Source organism: Delphinus delphis, chromosome 1 (assembly GCF_949987515.2).
Source record: "Delphinus delphis chromosome 1, mDelDel1.2, whole genome shotgun sequence".
Lineage (NCBI taxonomy): Eukaryota > Metazoa > Chordata > Mammalia > Artiodactyla > Delphinidae > Delphinus > Delphinus delphis.
The window spans coordinates 59,565,219-59,591,999 of NC_082683.1; the positions used below are offsets into that span (position 1 = coordinate 59,565,219).

Here is a 26,781-nt window from a genome sequence, read left to right on the forward strand (position 1 = left end):
AGAGAAAAATGTTACAGAGTAGTTAGTGATACGGAAGATAAAATAAGAAAGCGACAATATAGGGAATGGAAGAGAGACAGTATTTTAAGAGATAAAAGCTGAATAGTTAAAAAAAATTAATCTATAACAGCAAAAATAGAAATAAATAAGAGAAATAAAATTTTAAAAACTAGAAAATAAAATGGAAGGAAATTGATGCCTAAATACATCAGTGTACAAAGCCAAAAAGAGAATATCTCAATGACAGCAAGAATGAAAGGAACGATTGTCTACGGAGAAATGACAATTAGACTGAGAGCAGATATTTTAACAGTAACAGTGAAGACCAAAACCCATGGAATAATATCTTCAAAGTACTAAGGAATAGTAACTGTCAACTTTGAATTATATACCAACTAAATTATTATTCAAGAGTAAAGTGTAAAAAAAGACATTTTCATCTAACCTAAAATTTTGAAACTGTGGGGTTTTATAATTTTAGATGATAAAGTATTAAGTGTAAACTGTTGAGAAGAAAAATTAACTGAAATAAAATGTTATCCTGGATCTAAATGAATCTCTACTTGTTTCCTGTTAACAAACATTTTTTCTAATGATAGAGTTGAAAACATAAATAAAATTGGATAATAGCAAGCTGTGTAACTTTATATCAGTTATTCTTAATAGTCAATAGTATGAAGTCTCCACGCTGAACTATGATTAGATTCTATGCTAAATATTACCATTCTGGAACATATTAAAATATTCCAGTATGATTTATATACTCAAAGTCATTTCTTTCATCTTGAAGTAAGCATAACAGTGAGACCTAAACAAAAAGTTCTGGGGTCCTGACTACATATGTCCAAACTGCTCCTGCTTTTACTAAAAATAAGTAATTTTTAAAACCTCAAATTGCTGAACTTACTGTGTCTGTCACCACTATTTGACTATTTTCTGTCAGGCAAATAGACAAAATCATCACAGCTTAGTATATCTTGCCTTATAATTAAATTAGAATTGTGTTCAACTTATACTTTCCTCCATCATTTCCATTTAGGTTTTAGATGTGGTCTCACATAATAAGCAAAAACATAGGATAAATATTTATTTTTCTGGCTATGTCTATTTTCCCATCTTTGAATGGAAAGACTTTCTTTCCTAAGAATTCTCTTTCTAGAACAAAGCAAATTCCTGACACTATAATTGAGGTCCCAAGACTTGTGTTATACAAGAAAACAATTATAGCCATACCTTGGAGATATTGTGGGTTCAGTTCCAGACCACTACAATAAAGTGAACATCACAATAAAGCAAGTTACACAAATATTTTGATTTCCAAGTGCATATAAAATTATGTTTACAATAGTCTATTAAGTTTGTAATAGCATTATGTCTATAAAAGCAATGTACATACCTTAATTTAAAAATAATTGATTGCTAAAAAATGCTAACCATTATCTGAGCCTTTGGCAAGTCATAATGGTTTTGCTGGTTGAGGTTCTTGCCTCAAAGTTGATAGCTGCTGGACTAATCAGGTTGGTGATTGCTGAAGGCTGGGGTTACTTTGGCAGTTTTTCAGAACTAAGACAACATTAAAGTTTTCCGTATCAATTGACTCTTCCTTTCATGAAAAGTTTCTCTGAAGCATGCAATACTGTTTGATAGCATTTTGTCCACAGTAGAACTTCTTTCAAAACTGGAGCCAATCCTCTCAAAACCTGCCACTGATTTATCAAATAACTTTATGTAGTATTCTAAATCCTTTGTTATCATTTCAACAACCATAACATCATCTTCACCAGGACTAGATTCCATCTCAAGAAACAACTTTCTTTGCTCAGCCATAAAAAGTAACTCCTCATCCTTTAAAGTTTTATCCTGCGATTGCAGCAATTCAGTCATATTTTTAGGCTCCACTTCTAAAGTTCGCTTGCTATTTCCACCACAACTGCAGTTACTTCATCCACTGAAGTCCTGAACCCCTCAAAATCATCCATGAGAGTTGGAATCAACTTCTACCAAACTCCAGCTAATGTTGATATTTTGACCTCTTCCCATGAATCACAAATGTTCCTAAAGACATCTAGAAAGGTAAACACTTTACAGAAGGTTTTCAATTTATTTTGCCTAGGTCCATCAAAGGAATCACTACCTATGGCAGCTATAGCCTTAAAAAATGTATTTCTTAAATAATAAGACTTGAAAATCAAAATGACTCCTTGATCTATGGACTGCAGAATAGATATTGTATTATTTATAGAATTGATATTGTGTTAGCAGGCGTGAAATAGATAGATATTGTGTTAGCAGGCATGAAAACAACATTAATCTCATTGTACATCTCCATCAGAGCTCTTGGGTAACTAGATGCACTGTCAATGAGCAGTAATATTTTGAAAGGAGTCTTCTTCTGAGCAGCAGATTTCAACAGTGGGCTTAAAATATTCAGTAAACCACGTTGTAAACAGATGTGCTGTCATCCAGGCTTTGTTGTTCGGTTTATAGAGCACAGGCAGAGTAGATTTAGCATGATTCATAAGGGCCCTAGGATTTTTGGAAAGGTTAACAAGCATTGGCCTCAACTTAAAGTCACCAGTTGTGTTAGCCCATAACAAGAGAGTCAGTCTGTCCTTTGAAGCTTTGAAGCCAGGCATTGACTTCTCTTCTCTGGCTATGAAAGTCCTAGGTGGCATCTTCTTCCAATAGAAGGCTGTTTCGCTACATTGAAAATCTATTGTTTAGTGTAGCCATCTTCATTAATTATCTTAGCTAGATCTGTTGGATAACTTGCTTCAGCTTCTACATCAGCACTTCCTGCTTCACTTGACACTCTTATTTTATGGAAATGGCTTCTTTTCTTAAACCTAATGAACCAACTTCTGCTAGCTTCAAACTTTTCTTCTGTAGCTTCCTCACTTCTCTCAGGCTTCATAGAATTAAAGAGAGTAATGGCCTTGCTCTGAATTAGGCTTTGGCTTAAGGAATGTTGTGGTTGGTTTGATCTTCTATCCAGACCACTAAAAGTTTTCTTTTCAATAAGGCTGTTTTGCTTTCTTATCATATGTGTGTTCGCTGGAGTAGCATTTTTAATTTCATTCAAGAACTCTTCCTTTGCGTTCACAACTTGGCTAACTGGTGCAAGATGCCTAGCTTTCAGCCTATCTCAGCTAAGGTATGACAAAGTACAAAGCAGAAAAAAAGCCACAAATATTAGTTTACCTTAACTTCTAAGGAAAGATAATTGGTTTCCTTACTGACTGATTTAGCATAGAAACAACTTAATATCAGCAACGTACAGATTCTTGGGTTAAAGGATTATGTTATCTAAGGGAAGGTGAATGTTGTATATGTTCTGGATTTTGTGTGCATGAAACCTCCTGAACTCTGGTTAGTTATGCAGTTTGAATTCCTATATTTGCAGACCACTGAAAATTCTTCAGCAGTTTATAGTTGTTGTTAAAAAAAAAACCTTTGCTAGTAAAATCATCAATTCCTTACCTGTTTTTTATAATTCCTATCTACTCAAATTAATAATAATATACTGTATTAAAATTTAAGATCATGGGATAATGTAATTTTATAATCAGAAAGAACTTCTGGTTGAAGAAAATGTATTTAAAATTTTATATAGATAGGAAACTACCCAGAGATAGCAAAGACATTCTCAGAAAATGTTTATACCATAATGTGTTAGTGAACTCACCTATATTATGTTTTTAAAAAAATATATTAAATTCCTCAGAGCTGGTCTTTTTACTTATATTTCATTTAAGATAACCTTCCTGTTGGAGTACTGGTATATTAAATTTTGTCTGAACTGCTTGTGAGAGAAAACCGCCAATATGATTTTGTTCTGTCTATAGTGTGAGGTAAGGTATTAATTTTTGTTTAAGTTTTCATTTTATTCCTCACGAGGTAGCTGATTGCCTTCTGCCTCCTCTGTTGTATAAAAGCTCATTGCTCAATTTTTGGCCTTTGTATTTGGTTTCACCTATCTCTTTAAACTGTTTCAATTGAAAACTGTCCTAAATTACTGTAGTTTCACAATCAATATTGACAAGGAAAGCAAGGCACCTCATCTTATTCTTTTTCTTTGACTTTTCTTTATCCTTTCTTTTTGGACTATTAATTCTTAAGTACAGGGTAAATCCATGATAGCTTCTTTAATTTTTCTCATGCCACTGATCTCGTGAAAACAGATTGTGAAATCACAAGACCTTATTCTATCTAGTCAATGTCAGATAGTTTAAAGTCTGAAAGGTAAAAAATTCAAATTCTAAAGATTTTAGCATACGATATAGGAAAATATATAATCTTGGGATAGTAAAGTGTTTCTTAAACTAGATACAAAGCACATATCATAAAGGAAAGTACTGATAAAGTTGACAGTATTAAATTAAAACTTCTTTTCATAAAAATACATCATCTTAAGAGTGAAAATCAAAGATGAGATCTGACAAAGGAATAGAATCCAGGATACACACACACACAAACACACACACACACACACCAAGAAAACCCAATAGAAAAATGCATGAAATATATAAACTAACCAATTCATATTGGAAATGTGGAGTGTTAATAAATATAAAAAGGTTCTCAATCTTATAATTAAGCAGGAAGATACACATTTAAACCATAATGAAATACCATTTTACACCCCTTGGACTGGACTGGACAATGTGAGAGTATCTGATAATACCAAGTACTGCCAGGATATGGATCAAAGAAAACTCTTATAAATGATAGCAGGAATGTAAATTGTTTGAAAACAATTGAATATCGAATATACTCCACAACCCAGGAAATCCACTCCTAGATGGTATATAAAATAGAAAAACTCTCATCCATATACATAAAGAGATATAAACAAACATGTTTATAACAGCATTACTAAAGTAAAAATTGTCATCAGAAGGTGAAAATGACAAATTCATAAAGTCAAGTATCATGCGGCAGTAAAAATTAGTGAACCAGAGTGTCACATATCAAGACAATTCACACTCATAGACATAATGCCGTTTTCTTTCAAAATCAAAAGCAAGTTGTAAAAGAATACATACTGCATTATATCACTTTTGTAAGAGTAAAATTTGCAAAGCAATATAAACATGTTGTTAGCAGTAAAAGGGCATGAAATTTAGTAATGTACAAATGTACAAATAAATACAAAAGTTTAGGAATGAGGTTACCTCTGTGGGGTAAGGGGAGAAGAAATAGAGGAATGGGAGAGGAAGCTTCAATCCTTTTTTTTTTTAAGATTTTTTTTTTTAACGTGGATCATGTTTTTTAAAGTCCTTATTGAATTTGTTACAATATTGCTTCTGTTTTATGTTTTGGTTTTTTGGCCACAAGGCATGTGGGATCTTAGCTCCCTGACCAGGGATTGAACCCACACCCCCTGCATTGGAAGGTGAAGTCTCAACCACTGGACCACCAGGGAAGTCCTGGAAGCTTCAATCTTATCAATCATATTTTTCTTCTTAAAAGAGATGCATGATGTGTACATTAGTGTTCATTGTATTTTGTATATCATAAATATGCAAATTAATGTTTAAAAATAGAAAATAATTATCCAAATGAATTCAATATAACAATAACCATTCTCTTTAGCTAGACTAGATTGTTAATCTGAGAGATTAGTTTCACAGTAAAGGCTGTCTAACAGATTAACTTGAAGAAGAATCTAATGACTCCCACTTCCTTTTCAGAGTTTCTCCCTGTTTTTCAAAAGCTAACAGTACTCCATACTCTTATGGTACCCCACTGATACTGATCCTGTCCTACCAAGCTCTACCAGTTCCGAGCTCTTCAGATCTATATCCCCATAAATCAAAATTTAACAAAGTTTTTTTTATTTCCCCAAGGACCAATATCTAATTAAGATAATCCTGTTAAGACTTTAATGGTTGGTAAAACTGAAAGTATTGTGCTTTCTATAAGTGGGTTTTTTTAAATCAGGAATTGCCGAAGAGGAAATCTTTTTAAGACAAGTGTGACATACCAGGCTTCCAAAGAAAAATATTAGAAAGATAGTTGGTGCCTGATTGTCTAATATCACCATATGTCTTTTATTTTCAAACAAGGTTAGTCCTGCTTATCCTGGAAACAGCTTATCCTTTCAAAAATTTTAGTAGTGTGAGTCAAAGGAATTGATTAACAGTTTACAAAATTTTATGGATTCAATGTCTAACCATTCTTAGATGTAATCTGAACAGCTAAACTGTTAAAACTGCCTTGACCTAATTTTGAGTTGTTACTGTTTTTGGTGTTGGACCTCTGCTTGAGTGACAGCCTAAGGATATTCTACATTCATCTTTCTCCAATTTGCAGACAGTCATCTGCATTTCCAGAGGGTTGATGAGAGGGCAACTTGGAGTTTAAAGACAGCATCTTTATTTGCATTTCAATAGATCCTTAATTCTATGAAACCATTGAAATCTCTTCAGTATGCTTCATTGTTTAAATAGTGAAGGTGGCCAAAATTTGTTCAAGATTCATAAACCTTAGAAAAAAATTGGGCCATTGTATCCAAAGCCCATTCTACAGAGAATACTTCCTTCTTATTTTTTTCATGCTAAAATCATGTTTGTTAAAAACCCATAGGCACTGCATCACACCTGCACATATTTAAAATATTTTATCCATTTGAACCTATATAGTCTGAAATCAAGGTTCTAGGATATGACAAAGAGGAAAGGAGGGCGTATGATTTGAAATATATTACAGGGGCAACATCAATTTTTAATTTGGGGTTCCAAAAAAATATCTTTCTCTCCATTAGAAGGGAACAATTTTGTTTTCATTTAGGAAAGTTCCACTGAACACCTGAGATGTAAGTTCATTGGTAGGTATGTTACCTGTTTGCAATGATCTGCAGTTTCCTCATAATTGGCTGTGATTTTACATACAATTTTTTTTTTTTTTGGTCAAATATTTTGGTAAAAGGGAATGAATCCTGGAGTTAAAATAAGAAATTCTGAGTTCAAGTACACGGCAATTGGGTACGTTTCTGAGATGAGCCTTGTGCCCTTCCTATAAGTGTGGAAAACGTTACCCACCAAATAGTTTTAGGAAAGGATTAAATAAAATAATATATGTGAAAGTTCTGTGTAAACTGTATCCAAAAGAATTGGAGGCCTGTAAAGAATTGCTACAATTGTATAACTGTTGTGCGAGGTTATGCTTTTTTTAGATTTTCAATCAGTACCTAAAATTTTTCATATCACTCCATCCAGCTGAGACACTAAGATGTGGCAAATGTTTACAAGGACAAAACCATGGGTGAAAAAAATAGAGCTCCACAGAGGTCAATTCAAAATTTGTCCTTAAAAAATTTTTTTTTTCATCTCCTTGCCGTTTCAGAACCCTTTCTCAGTGGTGTTTTATAACACACTTTTAAAATGATCTGGATTTTCAAAATATGCTCTCATTCCTCTTTCCTTTTACATGCAAATAATATGATATACTGGGAAGTTATCCTTAAAAGTCAGCCCACTTTCATGGCCCAGGTAAAGTGGAAAATAATAATTCTTGGTACTCTGCAGATTAGGTGTCAATCTCCAAAGTCTCTTCCTAGACAATCCTTAACAGCCAGAAAAGATGATTTTTGACCTTGATGATTTTAGCATTGCAAATCCAAGAATATGAGCAAATGCATTTTCTTTTTAGTAAACTGTGAGTTTGCATCCACCCCAGAGTGGTAAATGAATACCATGACATCTGCCTGTATTAGCGATGTAGAGAACTAAAGGGAAATCCTTTCTTATAATGAGGAAACAAAAAGCGTATAGCCTATATTCCAGGAAAAGAAAAAAAGTAGGTGATTCCAGGATAATAAATCTTATTTTAAAGAGAGAATTGACCCAATGGGTTTAGAGAATAAAAGAGAAGTCTAAATATAGTACCAGCTTCGTCAATATGTTTCTTAACATATTGCTGCTTATGAGAGTTTAAAGACAAGTGTGAGAGAATAAAGTGTCTGTGTGTGCTTTTACGTGAGGAAGCATATGAGTGTGTGTGAGTGTGAGAGTGTGTGTTCATGGCAGGAGGCGTGGCGGTGAAAACACGAAGGAGAGTTAGAAAACCCCTTCTTATTTTGCGCACTCCCAGGGCAGCAACCCTGGCCCCAGAAAGAGAAGGGAACGTGAGAGCAGGCACAAAGGTCGTTGCCTTGACTGACGTGAAGCGACCGACCCGCTAGCAGAGACTTTTCTCCTTGGCAGACAACAACCTGCAGCGGGAAAGGCGGGCGGGGGAGGAAACCCCGAGGAGGCGCTCCCAGCCGCCTCTTTGCTGAGATAGCAGGAGCGGCAGCCTGCGGAGCCACGAGCGCAGCGTCACCGAGCCGGTGCGGGTGCAGGGGAGCTCTGGAAGGCGCAGAGGCCCGGGGGCGCTGGTGCGGCGGAGTCGCCCGCGCTGCAGGACGCCGCGCCGCCCGAGCGCCACGGGCCGGTCCGGCAACGGGAGGAACCGGCGGCCCAGCGCTGCCCGGCGCCGTGCCTCGGGCACCTGCCTGGCGCACGGCGGGCGACTGAAAGAACCCAGAGAGCTCGGCCTGTTGTCCCGTTCTCTAACAACAGCCTGTGCCGGAGCCGGGAGAAGGCGACCATTTCAATTCGCCGCCGGACTGGGATTTTTCTTCTCACAATTTGGGGAAGCCCGAGTGGAGGTCAGAGGGGCAGGCGAGGATCTCAAAAAGAGGCCGAGGGCTGTGAACGTGGTCACCCCCTCCCCTATTGCTGGAAAATCTCCTTGACATTTTTTACACTTTGAAGCAGCTGCAGCTGGTGTCGTCGGAAAAGGGGGTGGGAAAAAAGAGAGGGGGCGGGGAGAGCACGGAGACACAGCCAAGAGCCAGGAGCAGCGCCTCCTCGCCTGCCAATCCTGGCACCTGTTCACCGAGCCACTGCACCGAGGAGGACCCCACTCCGGGCGAACCCTGGGCTCGAAGCTACGGACACTCAGCCCCTGGGCAGCGGGTTCTCGCCGGAGGGACCTGCAACCGCCCACTCGGCCGCCGCCTGCAGCCGCGGGAGCGCACTGCCCCTCCGAACCGCCCGCTGCGCCCCGGTCCCCGGGGATCCTCGCCCAGGAGAGGCGCGGCAGCGGGCAGGGGGTGTTACGGAGTTGGGTGCAAGATTCGCCTTTTCTGCTCGGATCTTCTCCGCCCAGGATTCATTGTCTGTGGAGCCTTCTGGGGGTGGGGAGGGAGCTGCGCCTCCGCCACCGCCGCTGCCTCTTCTGCTGCGGTCGCTAGCGCGGCGCGCAGGGCAGGCGGAAGCTGGGCAGTGGATGCGCTCCTGCCTCCCCCGCCAGCGCTTCGGGCTTCCCCTCGGCTGCTTCCCGCCGGAACCTCTCCAGGTGTCCACCTGAAGGGCACGGGCATCATGGTCTAACGTGGCACCTGCCTGGAATCCCCTCTTTCTCCTCTTCTCCTCCTTCACCGCTCCTCTCCTCCGAGGAACCTCGTGCCCACTCCACTGCGGACCCCCGAACACTTTAAGGAATAACCCTTGGCAGCTGCACGATTCACTCTCTCCGGAACCTCATGGGCAGTTTCTCCCGCCGGCGATGTGAGTAGGACACTATCGCTCTGTGGCCAAGGGGGTTGCGGGGGCCTCGCCGCGACAGCCACAGCGCCCGAGGTGTGGGACCCGGGTGGCCGACGGGGGCGGGGGTGGGAGGACCGGAGCCTTCAGCGCCCTCTGGGAGCTGCTTGCGCGGTGGCCCGCGGAGGCGGCGGGGAGGTGGTAGGTTGCGGGGCATTTAGAATGGGGTGCTAGCTGTGCGGGTGCAGGGGAGCGCCGAGCGGCCTGGGCTGAACTTAAAGGGTTACATATTGCAAAAAGGAAAGGTAAAGAGCTAGATTGGGGTCCTGGTGCTGGGACCGTTGGTTGAGCTGAGGTTGATCTTAGTTCTTTATTATCTTGGGTATCTCCAGTCAGTTTTTTCCTGGAGGTGTCTGAAGGATGAAGCGCTCGTTTGATATTCTCTCTCTCTCTCCCTCTACCCCCCCTCACACACACACACACACACACACACACACACACACTTGTGGCAGGTCGCGTTTGTCCCTTTATCTTAGAAGCTGTAGTATTCCTGTTTGATGTCTATTTGTTTGAAAAATACAATTAGAAAATCTTTATGCCTTTGGGGATTAAAGGGAACGGGTGGGGTTTTGGGGAGGGGATGAAGGGGAAGAAGGAGTATGAGAGACTGGAAGACCGAAAGAACTGGGGGAGCGATGGAGCGAAAGCTTTCTCCCTGGGAGTCAGGAAAAGCGTTGTCTCCTTCCCCCTAAGCTAGACAACTCCTACCCACACATCTTCTTTGTGTTGCACGGCGAAGCTGGTGAGCCAGCTCTATTCCCAATCCCAGTGCTGAGCCCCCTTCAGCATCTAGCATCCTCCTCTTAGAGTCATTAATGATGCAGGACTAGTTTCAGATCCTACGTGGAAAGAGGGAGGGAAGCACATTAACATTACGATAACCATAGCACCTTAGCTCACGGACAACTCAATTGGCTGCCACAGGGTGTCCTGCCTTACAGTTTGCAGAGTCAAGAATGGGGGTGAGGGAATGCGGCTTGTACAGAATGCCTTTAAAAAGAATGTGACTTAATAATAACGGAGATGGCTGCAGAATTGCTTCATTATACTACTTCTTGCCCATCAGGGCTGCATAAAGGACCCGCCTCCGCCCTCTCCCTCACTGTCTCCTCCCCATCAAGTCACAAAGCGAGCGGGCTGGGCGAGAGGGCGCAGCGCCAGGCAGAGAAGGGAAGGGTCACTTTCACAACTCCCGGGAATCGGCTTCAGGAAGGAACCATCTGAGACTCCCACGACTCCCACGTTCCTTTCGAAGTTGTCCTTCAAAAGAAATTAGAAAAGGTGTGTGTATGGGGGGTAAGGGGGGGTACGCTCAGTGAGACATAAAAGGTCCTCCACCTGCTCTTTCCCATTACTTTCCCAATACACTTCTGAATTTACCTGCAGTGGTAACTGGGTCACCACGTAAAGATGTGTACCTGTTTACATTGAAATGTGGTTCTCTTGGTAGATGAAAAGCAATTTGTATGTGAGCATATTTTAACCTGGGTAAAATTTCTAAGCACAGTAGAGAATTTATAGCGTGGGCGAGAAGAGTGCATTCCAGTGAAAGCAGGACACGTGATCTCCAACAGGAGCGATACAGTATTAGGAACTCGATTTTCTTTGTTCCAGGCTGAGCCTATGAGATGCTCGGCATCCCTGTTGCTTAAGTCCTCCTTTAAGAAGGAAAAATAATAAAGTTGAAGGGGGCGAGAATAGAATGTGGAGAAGCACGAGTAGATACCTGTGAAGGGTTTGAACCTTCTGCTCTGCCGCCCACCTCTCCTCTTTTACTGCCCACCCTCCACCCACCCCCGCCCCTCGCCCCAGCTAGACCCTATTTAAAAGTGAGGCATTCCTTCCGGGAGACGTGGCGGAAAAGTTCTCCAGCCCCTGCACACGTGGGTTCTCTAGCGCCTCAGAACCTGCTGCGTTTCTCAAAAGATTCTGCCACCTCCCCAGTCCAAGTGTCACGCCTCCATCCAGGCGTCTTGAACTGACTTCACAGACTCTTAAGAGAAGCACCACGAGATTTTGTGCAAAAGACAGTAGATAAGAGTCACATCCCTGCTTCTTGGAAACCATTGATCGCCGCGGGGAAGAATGAGAAAGTAGGGCTGTAGGAATAATTTTAATTTTCCTTAAAAGTAAGTCATATGACTAAAGTATATTGAGGGTGGTGTTTAGCGCTGTTTGCGTTTTGGACTCCCGGGGAGTGTATCAGGCATGTGGAATGTCCTGGGGTGTGATTATTTATTAATTTAATGGAGGTAGAACTTGTTCTAGACCCACCATTTAATTAGTTCCCTGACTTGGAGATTTCTTATTTCATTTTCACTCCATGTTTTATAAGCGATCTTAATGGGCTGAAGTTTTTAGAAATGTGGGCTATTTCTGTCCTGTGCTGCATTGCATCATACTAATATGAAAGCAGAGTCAATTTCCATGACATATTATGAAGTGAGAGTTCTTTATACAGTTTTAAAAATACTTGACTGCCCAAGAAAAGATGTGTACTTACCATGGCAACCCTTACATTCCCCATCACGTGTGCCTGCACATATGCAGCTTCAGAATTAGAAAGCACTTCTTAAAGAAATAAACCTGCTTCAGTTACAGTAGCCATGTTTTATTCCGAATTTTAGTGCTGCTTTAGTCTGGCATTAAAATTTTCTTAATTAAAATCTCATTCCACTTTTGTTTGTAAGCTTTTAATTTTTCTGCTTCCTCTATAAAATATAGAACATAGCTTAAAGTGCTTTTGTGCATCTGTATTTTTGTGTGTTTTCGATTTAAAAAAAATGCAAAGATACAGATTAATATCACTATGAATTTTTATCAATTATGAAATCATTAAGTGACTGTATTATCCACATGGTGTTAATTCTCAGGGGTATTTCTTAGATCTCTCTCATTTGCAGTTCATAGTACATGGTAATACTTGATATGAAAACCTAGTTTCTTTAATCATGACTTAAAATGTCCACCCTTTAAAAATAGTTGAAAAAATAAATAAAACAGTTGAAAATTTGAAGATAAGGTACGTTTTCATTGATGTATCAAAATTACACCTATTTTTACTATAATTTTATCTTCTGATGACTGTTGTCCCAGTGTAAGGCTGGATCCCTCATTCCATGATATTATAATTTCATTTCATATCCAAATTAACAGAGTGCACAAAGAGTAACCAACTATTGATAAATTACCATCTGAGTTATTTCTGGATCCATATTCCATTCTTTTTCCTTCACATAAATTATTTCATAATTTTTGGAAAATTCTTCATTAGAGAATATATGCTATTCACTGAGTATAATAATTATAACAAACCACATAACCGATAAAAGACATTACTTGGAGTACTTTGGTCTCTCCAGTAAGAATGGCTGCTTTGTAGAGTATCATCCATATTCTGTTTTGGCTGGGTCTAGTCAGTCACGTGAATTGGCAAGATGGCTTTGGGGGAAACGTTAATTCACATCTGTGACACAGAACAGACCTTTAGTTTGTGCCAAGCCAAGTGACCATTAAGTAATTCATATCTTCAAGGAAGGACATATAGAAGATGATTCTAGGATCTTCTGAGAACCTTGACATTTTTACTTTGAAGCTGTTTACTACATCAGTATTCAGTGGAGGGTTTTTAATGTCTCAGGATTAAAAATTGGAATTTTAAGATTAAAATAGCAATTTGACCATATAGTGTAGCTATTAAATTCTACTCTGAGGAACCACAAAATCAGAAAGGAGATGCCTAGATGGTAGGTTTTGTATATATGTTAAAATACTGATTCGTGAATTATCAATGAAAACTCAAATTTCAAAGTGGTACTATAAATCAACAATGTTTGAAAAATGATGGCCACAAAACAGTAATATTTTTCCTTTATGAAGTTTTTAGCCAGGTTTTGTGAATAGGGCTTGAATCATTAGAAATATCCATGTTTTTATAGAAAATACTCTAGTGAATTATCCTGAGGTAGTGAAAGAGGATTAAGAAAACCATAGGTACTTCCAGAATTAACATGTGATCCTGGTAATACAAACCAGCCTCTTTTAATGCTATAAAATAGAAGTAGTAATAATTGCTAATTTATAATTCTAGTACATAGCAAATAATAAGACAAAATGGTACATTTTAGAAGAGTGCAACATAAACTTTTTGGTACAAATGAGGTTTTCTATAGTAATGTGTGTGTGTGTGTGTGTGTGTGTGTGTGGTTATATGTCGTGATGGCATAGTATGTTTTTAAGGTATGCCATTTAAATAGTTAAATATGTTTATTTCCTATCTTGGAATTAAGTGATATGCTTAAAATTCTTGACCTTTTGTGGTCAGGAACCATCCCTTGTCATCTGGCTTCTCTTACCATAGTGCATAATTATAGTAACAGCTACCAGCTCCTAAAGACCTACCATAAGTGCCTTATTTCAAAATAATCCTTTAAGAAGCATTATTCTCACCATTTGAAAGATTAGAAAATTTAGGTTCAAAGACAGAAGTAATACGTCCATGTCACATAGCTACAAGGTGATGATTTATACCCAGATTTGGCTTCTGTACCATTTTCTCCATCCTATGCCTTCTCCTTCACAGGCAAAAATTGTGCTTGTTAGATGACAGAAATCTGTAGATCATTGAATTATTTCCTAATGAATTAAAAAAACTTAATATTTTGAAACAACTTTTCAAAGTGATCAACATATTTGGCAATAATGCACCATATTACTTTTGTGACCACCGTTTAATATTGGTACAGAAGATACTGCTGCTTATCTTCCTGGCATAATTAATTCATGACAGAAACATTTAATAAACTATTAGAATTTGTCATATAAAAGTACAGTAAGGAAGTTTTCAGTAAAGCAATTTTGAGTCAATAGCTGTCATATCTACTTTGAAATTGTGATTTGATATATAAACCTCTGGAGAGGTATCATATATGCTATGTAAATTATTAACCATAACAGAAAAATTATCATTTGTCATTCAATGACACATGGAAAAATTATTAAATAAATTTAATAACCCAAAGGATTTCCTGCATATACTCACTTTCACTGTACTGTTCACTGCTTGATAAATTACTTAAAATCTCTGTAGAAAAATATTATTTCACTTTAATAAACATGAAAGCAATAGTAGTTACCAGAGATGAAGTAGTGAAATTTATATTAGCATTGACATGATCTATTTAAATATTTTAACACTAGCGTAGATGCTTAACATTGTTTAAAGACTTCATTTACTGGCTTCTTAAAGATGCAGTTTCTTCAGTTGTGCCAGGGTACTTTTACTCTACATGAAGTTCAGTAGGTTGAGGTGATGGTGATCCCAGGCCCAAGGTGGTAGCATAACAAATTTGTTAAGAGCAAGAGAATGGCAGGATATATGTGTAAGTGTGTGGTGTGTGTGTGTGTGTGTGTGTGTGTGTGTGTGTGTGTGTATGTTCAGATGGAGAGAATTAAATTTTGTGCTCTTCAAGAGGTAAAATAGTATGAGAACAAGTGAGATGCTGTAGGTTTCAGTTAAACAAAAGAGGTAGGTGACCTGAAAAGAAAAATACTAATAGTGTAAGTACTATTATTATGAGATTTTCACAGGGAGAAAGAAAAGGAGGTGGTACTGTGGAATACAGAGCTAGCAGAGGAAAAGATGGGTAAAACAGTCTAAGAGAGCATTTGATTTAATTCCCCAAGAAAAAAAAATTACAGGCTTTTATGTTATTATTATACTAAAAGAGATAAATATTGGTTTGTATAGTGGCAAAATATTTTATAGATGGCTGTCTGCATTATCAAATTATGTGGTAATGGAAGGAGAGGCAAGAAATGAACCTTACTGAGATAGTGCCTAAATGTTATGAAGACCTTTGCTGTACTAAAAAGGTGAGTAATGGATACAAAGCTAAAATGTGTCAGCTGAATTTGAAGAATTAATATGACACAAATGGTGTAACTAAAATAATTTAAAAGTGCAAATAATTAGACTTCTTGAATATTAACTTATTAGGTTTTCTGCATCTAATGCATTCACCATTGCAGTTCTTACCATGAGTAGGCATCTTACAGAGTCATTAGAATGGAGATGTACCTCCGACCACATATTCTTAGCACTGGCATCACATTGAATATTTATTCCGGTGTTATTCTGAGTTGGTGTAACACAAGACATGAAAAAAAGTTTCTTCCCTACTTCAAGTGTGATTAATTTCTTAAGACAATTATAAAAGCTATTATAATTAAATCAAATACCTATTTAAACTTCGAGTGATTGTTAAATATTAGCAATATCCTTAGGGTAATACCATATTGTTGAACATTGAGCATACCACACACATACACATACAGCTGTAATTGCTCTGTTTTATAATACATACTCTCACATAGCTGTCATCTTACTATTTCATGAGTTCATAACATTTCTGAGAGTTAAAAGACTTTAGAGGGTCTTATTTTACAAAAGAGGAAACTAAGCCCAGATAAGTGTGCTTTCTTGTACAAGGTCACACATCTGTTAGTGAGAGAAACATAAATAGAACCAGATCTCTTGGCTTCCAACCTCGGCCACTAAAACCACACCCTTGGAACTTCTGGAAATTTTACACCTTAGCAAAGGGAAATAAGGATGAAAATCTTCGTCTACTAAATTCAGTTAATGAAGTCAGCCAACATGATGACCCACCCAAAATACATTTCTTTCTCATTTCATTTTTGGCTTGAATTTTGGCCTGAGTTTTTATTTAGCCTAAGATTTTTGGACAATTGCCTTATCTTTCCACTTTGATTTGACTATCTAGGCAGTTAAATTCTATAAATTTACCATCTGTTAAGTATTCTATTTTTACAAAGGTACCATTATTTAAGAAATATGGAATTAATTTCACTAATATTAAAGTATTCTAAGTTTGGATACTACAGCCTTTTTAATGAAAATTAAAATGTTCTTTTAAATTATTGATCTATTTAGAATAATGCCAACTAAATATTAGATGATGGAGAAAAGTTCAATTCCTTTTAAATAAATGAATTTTCTTCTGAATTTGCTAATTTCATTAAGGATAATCAATGATTTTTCTTACCAGAAAACAAGAATTATTTAAAGTGAGGTTAGACCTTTCTATAAAATATTGCCTTGAATATTGATTAGGAAAACATTTTTATCAGGAAAATAAAATATGATATAGTTGAAATTTCTAAAAACATACTCATTTCTGTTAATTTTTTTTGGCATTACAAAGTTATATTTTGTATATATATACAAAGTTTGTATATACATACAAAGTTATATTTGGAGGAAACTTTGAAATAATAAATTTCCTCTTACTGCTAAATATCTACTTACTTATCTGTTATGTTATGACTGTTACAACTTTAAAGAAGGGAATTCTCTGTTCTTTCATGAGACAAATTGAAACAAATGTTTCTCATTTAATGTTTTCTCTAATACTAAAATTCTGAATACATTTTATCTAGAATCTTCAGTTACTGGGAAACTTAAGATGTTTTCTAACCTACTACCAAAACATATTAGCAACAATTATAAAACATTTTTGAAATGATGATGTACATCTCTTAAAATATGTATTTGGCTTATAAATAATGGCATACAGAAATATCTACTTAACAAGACTACCTGCATAGCCACATATCATAACCATTTTTAAAGGAAAAATGAATACTTCTTAGTGTAGCATTAATGTTTAAAATTGAAGAAAAAAATATGGTGACTAAATTAGTTCATTACATATCAGAACGTTAGCTCTGCTTTTCATTTGTGGAATGGTTCTTATTCATGCCAGCTTTCAGTGTACTGTTCTGGGACTCGTGGGTGTGATAGAATGGAACATATTTCTGTATCTGTGAATATAATCCCACATACCATTTTATATGACAAAATCTGAATGTCCTAAGACTAGGTGTTAAAGGTAAGACAAGATGTCAACCTTTACCCGTCCAGGGTTTGAATTACCTCCATAATAATGCTTGTTTTGTCTTTCAAATGATCTAATGCTATTTAAAGAGACGTTATTTAGACAGGTACTACAAGGAGTAAGGGATTTTTTGCATTTGATTCCTTGCTTGCTAGCTTGCTTATTTACTTGCTTACTTGCTTTTTCTATCTCGATATAACTAAGGTTTACTTCCTGCAGAATAAAAGCAAGCTGCTGAAACTCAAACATAGTGGATACCAAAGTGGGATATGAACAAGGGGAAAGGTGCAAAGGTGATGTATTCTTTGTACCTTGGTACAGAAACTACTAGAACTGCAATGTATATTTATTTTCTATATAAAAATTATGAAGAAAATAAGCTTTATTAGTAAATATAGTTATTAGTATAGTTACTAAATATAGTTATTAATAGTTAATAAATATATGAATTAACAGATGGGGTACATGCTCATTTACGAAAATATATTGGAAAAACTAGGAAGATGGGTAATTGAGAATGCATTTATCTTAAAGTCTAAAATGTGCTGGTGAGTAAAATTTTAAAGCATGGTTTGTACAAACAGTGTTTAATGTCTGCTTTTCCTAAATATAATTGTATATATGTCAAGCTCTTAGTCCTAGGTACATTCTCTATGCATCCTATCCTAAATACACCCTCTGAGCCAGGCCAAGGGCCCTTGTCTCCTGGAACAGTTGGCAAGGTATATATCTTCTCTACTCTTTGTTAATTAGCATAAATTCAGCTGTGAATACATGGTGTAATAGTGACTGCTAGTGGAATAACATCAGTCTCTTTGCACACAGTCTTGGGGATGCACTTGTCACCCCTTTTGGCTCTGCATGTGACAAGGACAGCCCCAAAGCTCAAGAGTACATGTCTTCTTTGCATGTGTAAAGTTATCCACAATTTTTAGAATGGAATATATTCTTGATCTTCTTCTCCTTTTTCCAAGTAGAATTTCTTTGTATGATAATGTGTGAAAGATAGATAAGAATGCAGAAAAAAGAAAATTGAATTTGGATTCTGGAAATATGGATGAATATTTTCTTGTCTTAAATGTCCTTAAAATTTTAATATTTTTGTTTAACAATGGATAAAATAGTATATTTTTGGTATAAAAAGTAGGACATTTTATTGAGAGTCAAGAATTATAGTCAGATGGACTCACATTGTAAAAAGTAATATAATAGCTTCCAGTATTTACACTGAGAAGGAAGGCAACAAAAAACCCTATGATGTTACTTGAAAAGTTTTACACTCTCCTCTGGATCTGAGACATGTAAGAAATTTACCCTTAAGCTGAGTAAAGATCACTGTTAAGTTGGTACATTCTTTTTAGACTGCTTAGTTAAATGAAATATATATAACTATTAATATACTTTAATGAAACTTTAGAGTGCTTTGATTATATTTTTTAAAAAGATCAAAGCTTTAAATTGTGTGATTTGTGTGATCACCCAAGATCACTGTAAGTTGGTCTTTTGGGGATTCTTCAAAATGTGAATATGTATCATTCTTAGCATCCTTAAATAATTGTTTAAGTGGTTGTCTCCACATGTATAGTGGCTCACTTGATTTTTATTCCTAGCATACTAGTTCACAGCATAGTGCAGAAAAAATGCATGTTGTATGAATGAATGGTTTCATTTATGCCTCTGAATGTCTCTGACTCTGGCAGCTTTTAGTGTGGTTCCTCTGGATTTCTTCTTCTCTTTCCTTTTTGAGAACGTCATAGGATTTAGGTCCCCAGTCCCTCTTCGCAGTTAGGCTGACATGTGACTTAATTTGGCCAATGCAATAGGAGCTAAAAGTGATGAGTATCTCTTGAGTAGAAGTATTTATGACCTAGTGCACTATTTGCTCTTCTCCTGATACAGCAATTACAGACATATTTGTCATGATGGGGCCTCCATCAGCCTGACCCCTGAACAATTACATTAAATAAAGTCATCTCTTTCAACATGTAGCATGAGCAAGAGTGAATGTATTGTTGTGTTAAGATTTGGGGGAGTGTTTGTTACTCAAGGTAACCTAGACTTTCCTTCCTTTCAAATTCACTGAGTGAAATTCTAGTGAAAGAATCCTGATGTCCAGTTTATGGTGTCACAATTACAGGGCTGTTATATGGACATACCTCTAGTTTACAGTTTAATATAAAATTGTATTCAATTCCCATTTATATTCTGTCTACAAGAGACCCACTTCAGACCTAGGGACACATACAAACTGAAAGTGAGGGGATGGAAAAAGAGATTCCATGCAAATGGAAATCAAAAGAAAGCTGGGGTAGCAATACTCATATCAGATAAAAGACTTTAAAATAAGACAGTTACAAGAGACAAGGAAGGACACTACATAATGATCAATGGATCAATCCAAGGAGAAGATATAACAATTAAAAATATATATGTACCTAACATAGGAGTACCTCAATACATAAGGCAAATGCTAACAGCTATAAAAGAGGAAATCGACAGTAACACAATAATACTGGGGGACTTTAACACCTCACTTACACCAATGGACAGATCATCCAAACAGAAAATTAATAAGGAAACACAAGCTTTAGATGACACAATAGACCAGATAGATTTAATTGAGATATAGGACATTCCATCCGAAAACAGCAGATTACACCTCCTTCTCAAGTACACACAGAAGATTCTCCAGGATGGATCACATCTTGGGTCACAAATCAAGCCTTGGTAAATTTAAGAAAATTGAAATCATATAAAGCATCTTTCCCGACCACAACGCTATGAAATTAAAAATCAATTACAGGGAAAAAAATGTAAAAAACACAAACACATGGAGGCTAAAGAATAATTCCTAAATACCCAAGAAATCACTGAAGAAATCAAAAATGAAATAAAAAAATACCTAGAGACAAATGACAATGAAAACACGATGATCCAAAACCTATGGGATGTAGCAAAAGCAGTTCTAAGAGGGAAGTTTATAGCAATACAATCCTACCTCAAGAAATAAGAAAAATTTAACCTTACACCTAAAGGAACTACAGAAAGAAAAACAAACAAAACCCCAAGTTAGTAGAAGGAAAGAAATCATAAAAATCAGAGCAGAAATAAATGAAATAGAAATGAAGAAAACAATAGCAAAGATCAATAAAACTAAAAGCTGGTTCTTTGAGAAGTTTAAAAAAATTGATAAACCTTTAGCCAGACTCATCAAGAAAAAAGAGGGAGAGGACTCAAATCAATAAAATTAGAAATGAAAAAGGAGAAGTTGCAATGGACACTGCAGAAATACAAAGCATCATAAGAGATGCTACTACAGAAATACAAAGCATCATAAGAGATGCTACTACAGAAATACAAAGCATCATAAGAGATGCTACTACAAGCAACTCTATGCCAATAAAATGGACAACCTGGAAGAAATGGACAAACTCTTAGAAAGATATAACCTTCCAAAACTGAAGCAGGAAGAAATGGAAAATATGAACAGACCAATCACAACTAATGAAATTGAAACTGTGATTAAAAATCTTCCAACTTCACAAAAGTCCAGCACCAGATGGCTTCTATCAAACATTTAGAGAAGAGCTAACACCCATCCTTCTCAAACTCTTCCAAAAAATTTCAGAGGAAGGAACACTCCCAAACTCATTCTACTAGGCCACCATCACCCTGGGCTTTCTGTCCTTTTCCATTGATCTACATTTCTGTAAAAAAGAAAACTACAGACCAATATCACTGATGAATATAGATGCAAAAATCCTCAACAAAATACTAGCAAACAGAATCCAATAACACATTAAAAGGATCATACACCATGCTCAAGTGGGATTTATCCCAGGGATGCAAGGATTCTTCACTATACACAAATTGATCTATGTGATAGACCATATTAACAAATTGAATAATAAAAATCATATGATCATCTCAATAGATGCAGAAAAAGCTTTTGACAAAATTCAACATCCATTTATGATAAAAACTCTCCAGAAAGTGGGCATAGAGGGAACCCACCTCAACATAATAAAGGCCATATATGACAATAAAGGCCCACAGCAAACATCATTCTCAATGGTGAAAAACTGAAAGCATTTCCTCTAAGATCAGGAAGAAGACAAGGATATCCACTCTTGCCACCATCATTCAGCATACTTTTGGAAGTCCTAGCCACAGCAATCAGAGAAGAAGAAGAAATAAAAGGAATACAAATGGGAAAAGAAGAAGTAAAACTGTCACTGTTTGCAGATGACATGCTACCATACATAGAGAATCCTAAAGATGCTACCAGAAAACTATTAGAGCTAATCAATGAATTTGGAAAGTTGCAGGATACAAAATTAATGCACAGAAATCTCTTATATTCCTATACACTAACAACAAAAAATCAGAAAGAGAAATTAAGGAAACAATCCCATTCACCATTGCAACAAAAAGAAAACAATAACTAGGAATAAACCCAACTAAGTAGGTAAAAGACCTGTACTCAGAAAAGTATAAGACACTGATGAAAGAAATCAAAGATGACACAAATGGAGAGATATACCATGTTCTTGGATTGGATGAATCAATATTGTTAAAATGACTATACTACACAAAGCAATCTACAGATTCAGTGCACTCCCTATCAAATTACCAATGGCATTTTTTACAGAACTAGAACAAAAATTCTTAAAATTTGCATGGAGACACAAATGACCCTGAATAGCCAAAGCAATCTTGAGGGTAAAAAAACGGAGCTGGAGGAATCAGTCTCCCTGACTTCAGACTATACTACAAAGCTACAGTAATAAAGACACTATGGTATTGGCACAAAAACAGAAATATAGATCAATGGAATGGGATAGAAAGCCCAGAGATACACCCATGCACCTATGGTCAACTAATCTATGACAAAGGAGGCAAGGATATACAATGGAGAAAAGATAGTCTTTTCAATAAGTGGTGCTGGGAAAACTGGACAGCTACATGTAAAAGAATGAAATTAGAACACTCCCTAACACCATAAACAAAAATAAATTCCAAATGGATTAAAGATCTAATTGTAAGACCAGATACTATAAAACTCTTAGAGGAAAACACAGGAAGAACACTCTTTGACATAAATCACAGCAAGATCTTTTTTGACCTACCTCCTAGAGTAATGGAAATAAAAACAAAAATAATCAAATGGGACCTAATAAAACTTAAAAGCTTTTGCACAGCAAAAGAAACTATAAACAAGATGAAAAGACATCCCTGAGAATGGGAGAAAATATTTGCAAATTAATCAATGGACAAAGGATTAATCTCCAAAATATATAAACAGCTCATGCAGCTGAATGTTAACAAAACAAACAACCCAATCAAAAAATGGGCAGAAGTCCTAAATAGACATCTATCCAGAGAAGACATACAGATGGCCAAGAGGCACATGAAAATATGCTCAACATCACTAATTATTAGAGAAATGCAAATCACAACTACAATGAGGTATCACCTCACACCAGTCAGAATGACCATTATCAGAAAATCTACAAACAACAAATGGTGGAGAGGGTGTGGAGAAAAGCAACCCTCTTGCACTGTTGGTGGGAATGTAAATTGATACAGCCATTATGGAGAACCATATGGAGGTTTCTTAAAAAACTAAGAATAGAATTACCATATGACCCAGCAATCCCACTACTGGGCATATACCCAGAGAAGACTGTCATTCAAACAGACACATGCACCCCAATGTTCATTGCAGCACTATATACAATAGCCCGGACATGGAACCAACCTAAATGTCCATCGAGAGATGAATGGATAAAGAAGATATAGCACATATATACAATGGAATATTACTCAGCCATAAAAAGGAATGAAATTGGGTCATTTGTAGAGACGTGGATGGACCTAGACACCGCATACAGAGTGAAGTAAGTCAGAAAGAGAAAAACAAATATTATATATTAATGCATATATGTGGAATCTAGAAAAATGGTACAGATGAACCAGTTTGCAAGGCAGAAATATAGACACAGATGTAGAGAACAAACATATGGACACCAAGTGGGGGGGAAAGCGGTTGTCGAGGGGTGGGGAGTGGTGGTGGGATAAACTGGGAGATTGGGCTTGACATATATACACTAATATGTATAAAATAGGTAATTAATAAGAACCTGTTGTATAAAAAAATGTATTCTGTTTTATGTGTAATTAAAATTTTAGTAATTTAAAAAGCTATATTTAAAAGAGACAAAGATCAGTCTAATTGAGAAAATTTTATATGTTTGAAGCACTTTGACTTTCTTAGTTTATAATTGTGTGTTCACACATATTTTGATACACCTAAAGTCTAAGAACTCTGCCATCGTTCTTGTACATACCACACAGAAGCAGCTCCTCTGATTTGTGAACAAATTGAAGAAACCAGCGAGATACATATTTTATCATTCTGTAGCTTGTTGGGACAATACTTATAATAAAAAACTCTACCAAATCTACTAGAATCTGCAACATTTTCTCAGTTTAATACATTTTACTCATGTTCATGCATTAATTCATTCATCCATTTTGAATATTTATTGTGCTGTTACTCTGTGCCATGCCCTGTGCTAGACAAGGCTGATTACACATGTGACCCCTGTTTTCATGGCACTTATAGCCTAACGGGGTAGGCAGACATTAAACAACTAATCCCTCTAGGAATATAAAACTTCAAGTTATGATAAGAGCTACGAAGGAAAAGACCAAGGTACTGAGAGTGAATGTAATACGGATCTGAGCAGGAGAAGTAGCATCTCTGATGAACTAATATTTAAGTAAGACATCTTAGATGATAGGAGTTAGCCAGGCAAAGAGAGGGAGAAAGAGAATTCCAGGCTGGGCAAATGGTGTACGCAAAGACTCTAAATCAGAAAAAGGTGGTGCATTGGAGGGCAGTGTAGTTGGAAAGAGGCCAGTGTGGCTGAATATTAGGGAGCAAGGAGAGACTGGCATTAATATGAGACAGGCATGAACCAGATCATCTCAGAATTTATTGACCCAGTTAAGAATATAAGATTTTTATTCTACATCCTATGTGAAGTCATTAAGTATTTTTAAACAGAAGAGTGGTGTGAACTGATTGATATTTTTAAGTGATCACTTGAGCTGCTTTATTTAAAATGCATTACCAGAAGGTCAGAGAGGAAGTAGGGATTTTTAAATTAGGAGATGTTTACAGTAGGTTGGGCAAGATATTAAGGTATCTTGTGCTAGGATTTTGGTCATGGAAATGCACAGGTGGATAGAAGTGGGTATGCCTTGTAGAACCTCTTGTATTCTTTGCTGAATTGATAGTGGGAAAGGGCTAGAGATAATAAGTATGGTATCAAGGATTATTTCAAGATTTCTGACAGGAACAACTGGACACATGGAGGTACAATTTATTGTCTGAAGAATCCTGGATAGGGAGCTAATCTATTCAAGCGTAACTAGAACATTGACACTAATATTAAGGAAACTGAGCAACTGACTGAGATATTGAGGAAGCATGAATCAGAGCATCAGCTTATAAAGCTAAACATCCCTATATAAAATTACTGGAAATGTAGCGAATACTTTTGTGGGGAAAATAATTAAAGCCTCTTTTTAAGAAAAAAAGTTTTCAAATAAATGATAATTGAGTATGCATTAGAGTGACTCACTTGATATTGCTCTCTTGCTTTTCTTCTAATTATTCTCTGGCATGAAAAGAAAACATGAATGTGTATCCATTCCTTTCAAATACTAATTTCTTCTACCTCTTTCTGTTATGCTTTAAAGTTTGGAAAGAGCAATTTACTTCTGGTCCTTTTACATTTGGTTGCCTGAGATGAACAGAAGGCTGCTAACTGTTGGTATAGTTTGTTTTAAGCAGCCCATCTCACGTACTTCCTATCCTCTTGTAGCCCTGTAACTACCCTGGTATCCATGCTGCATACTTCTCTGGGCAAGGCCACACACATTTGCAAGTTATCCCCTGTGTGGTCCCTTTCCTTTAGGCCTTCACATTTATAATTTTCTGATGCTAAGTTCTGTCAGTTCAGACACATTGTAAATTGCTGCCCAGAGAGTGCATATATAAGTAAAGTGATAATCTTTTATTTATGTACATATTATGGATATATTATTTAGGAATATGTTCAGCTGCAAGTAACCAACAATTTGTGGGCTAACTGAGTAAAATATTATTTTACCCCTTCTTCCAGTTAGCATTTGCAGTGGTAACTAAAGATACCAAAACATTTCAGTGGCTTACAACCACAAACATTTATTTCTCACTTACAGCAGCAACTCTGCATTGCTCTGTTCACCCAGTCTTCTCACTCCAGTCCAGGCTGAAGGAGTACCGTTACCTGGGACGTGTTGTTCTTCTGGTAGAGGACAGGAACAAGAGGCCAAACCGACCCACTCAAGTTCAGTGAAAGCTTCTGCTCACACATAGCGTATTTTATGTCCATTCACATTCCATTGGCTAAAACAAATCATATAACTATAATCAAGGCTCAGTGATGCTGTTAGGAACTCTGAGTCTTTTCAAATCATTGCTTATGGCTTGGGTAGCATTCTTAGCATTTATGCTTGAAAAGAGTTTTCCTACCATAACAGAACTGCCTTCAAGTGGATTGGCACCAAAGATAATAGAGGCAGTGGATATCAACTGTGAGTTCTCTTAGTTCTCTTCTTTGTTTTTGCTTTTGTTTTTTCCCCCTTTTATCCTGGCCAGCATGCAGATCTGTTTAATACAGTACTACTTGTGTATATATTTTGATTTTTTTTTCTTTGAGTTCAAATGTATTTTATAAATTTCTCAAATAAATTACTTGGACTATGCCCTGCTATTTCCCTAGCATAGCTATTATCCTACCATGGGGCACTTTGAAAAAATAACATTCATCTTGAAATTTAGATAAATAATAACTCAGTTTTAGCTTAGGGGAACAGAATTTATGTTTTCAAACACTGAAGCTTAGTTATGAAGTAAAATTTTATTCTTTTATGAAAGTCTGGAGGATCTGTGGAGTGATTTAGATTTTAAGAATAGTACTTTGGAACTCTCAGATAACTGATAGTTAACTATCAACTGATAAAGCTATAATCTGAAATTCCTTTTAATGTTCAAAACCTTATATATTTTATCTTTATTCAGGCCTACTTTATCTAGCACTGTGGTTTGTGACCATTATTTATTTCATGAATCGTATTTTCACAAAGAAAGTTTTATTTTTTTCTGTTAGATGGAATCCTTAAAATTGGATGTATTTATAATTAAAATAAATTAT

At 36.7% G+C, this 26,781-nt stretch overlaps 1 protein-coding gene across 2 annotated transcripts in view; it reads left to right on the top strand.

Moving 5' to 3' along the window:
- Window positions 1-9,410: 9,410 nt before the first annotated feature.
- The window catches only part of LRRC7 (leucine rich repeat containing 7), a 498,137-nt gene continuing 480,766 nt past the window's right edge, over window positions 9,411-26,781 (top strand). For both annotated transcript variants that reach the window (XM_060005892.1, XM_060005902.1), the window contains exon 1: window positions 9,411-9,557. In XM_060005892.1, the coding sequence (XP_059861875.1) occupies window positions 9,556-9,557 (2 nt within the window). In that variant the 5' untranslated portion in view covers window positions 9,411-9,555. The remainder of the gene's footprint in view (window positions 9,558-26,781) is intronic.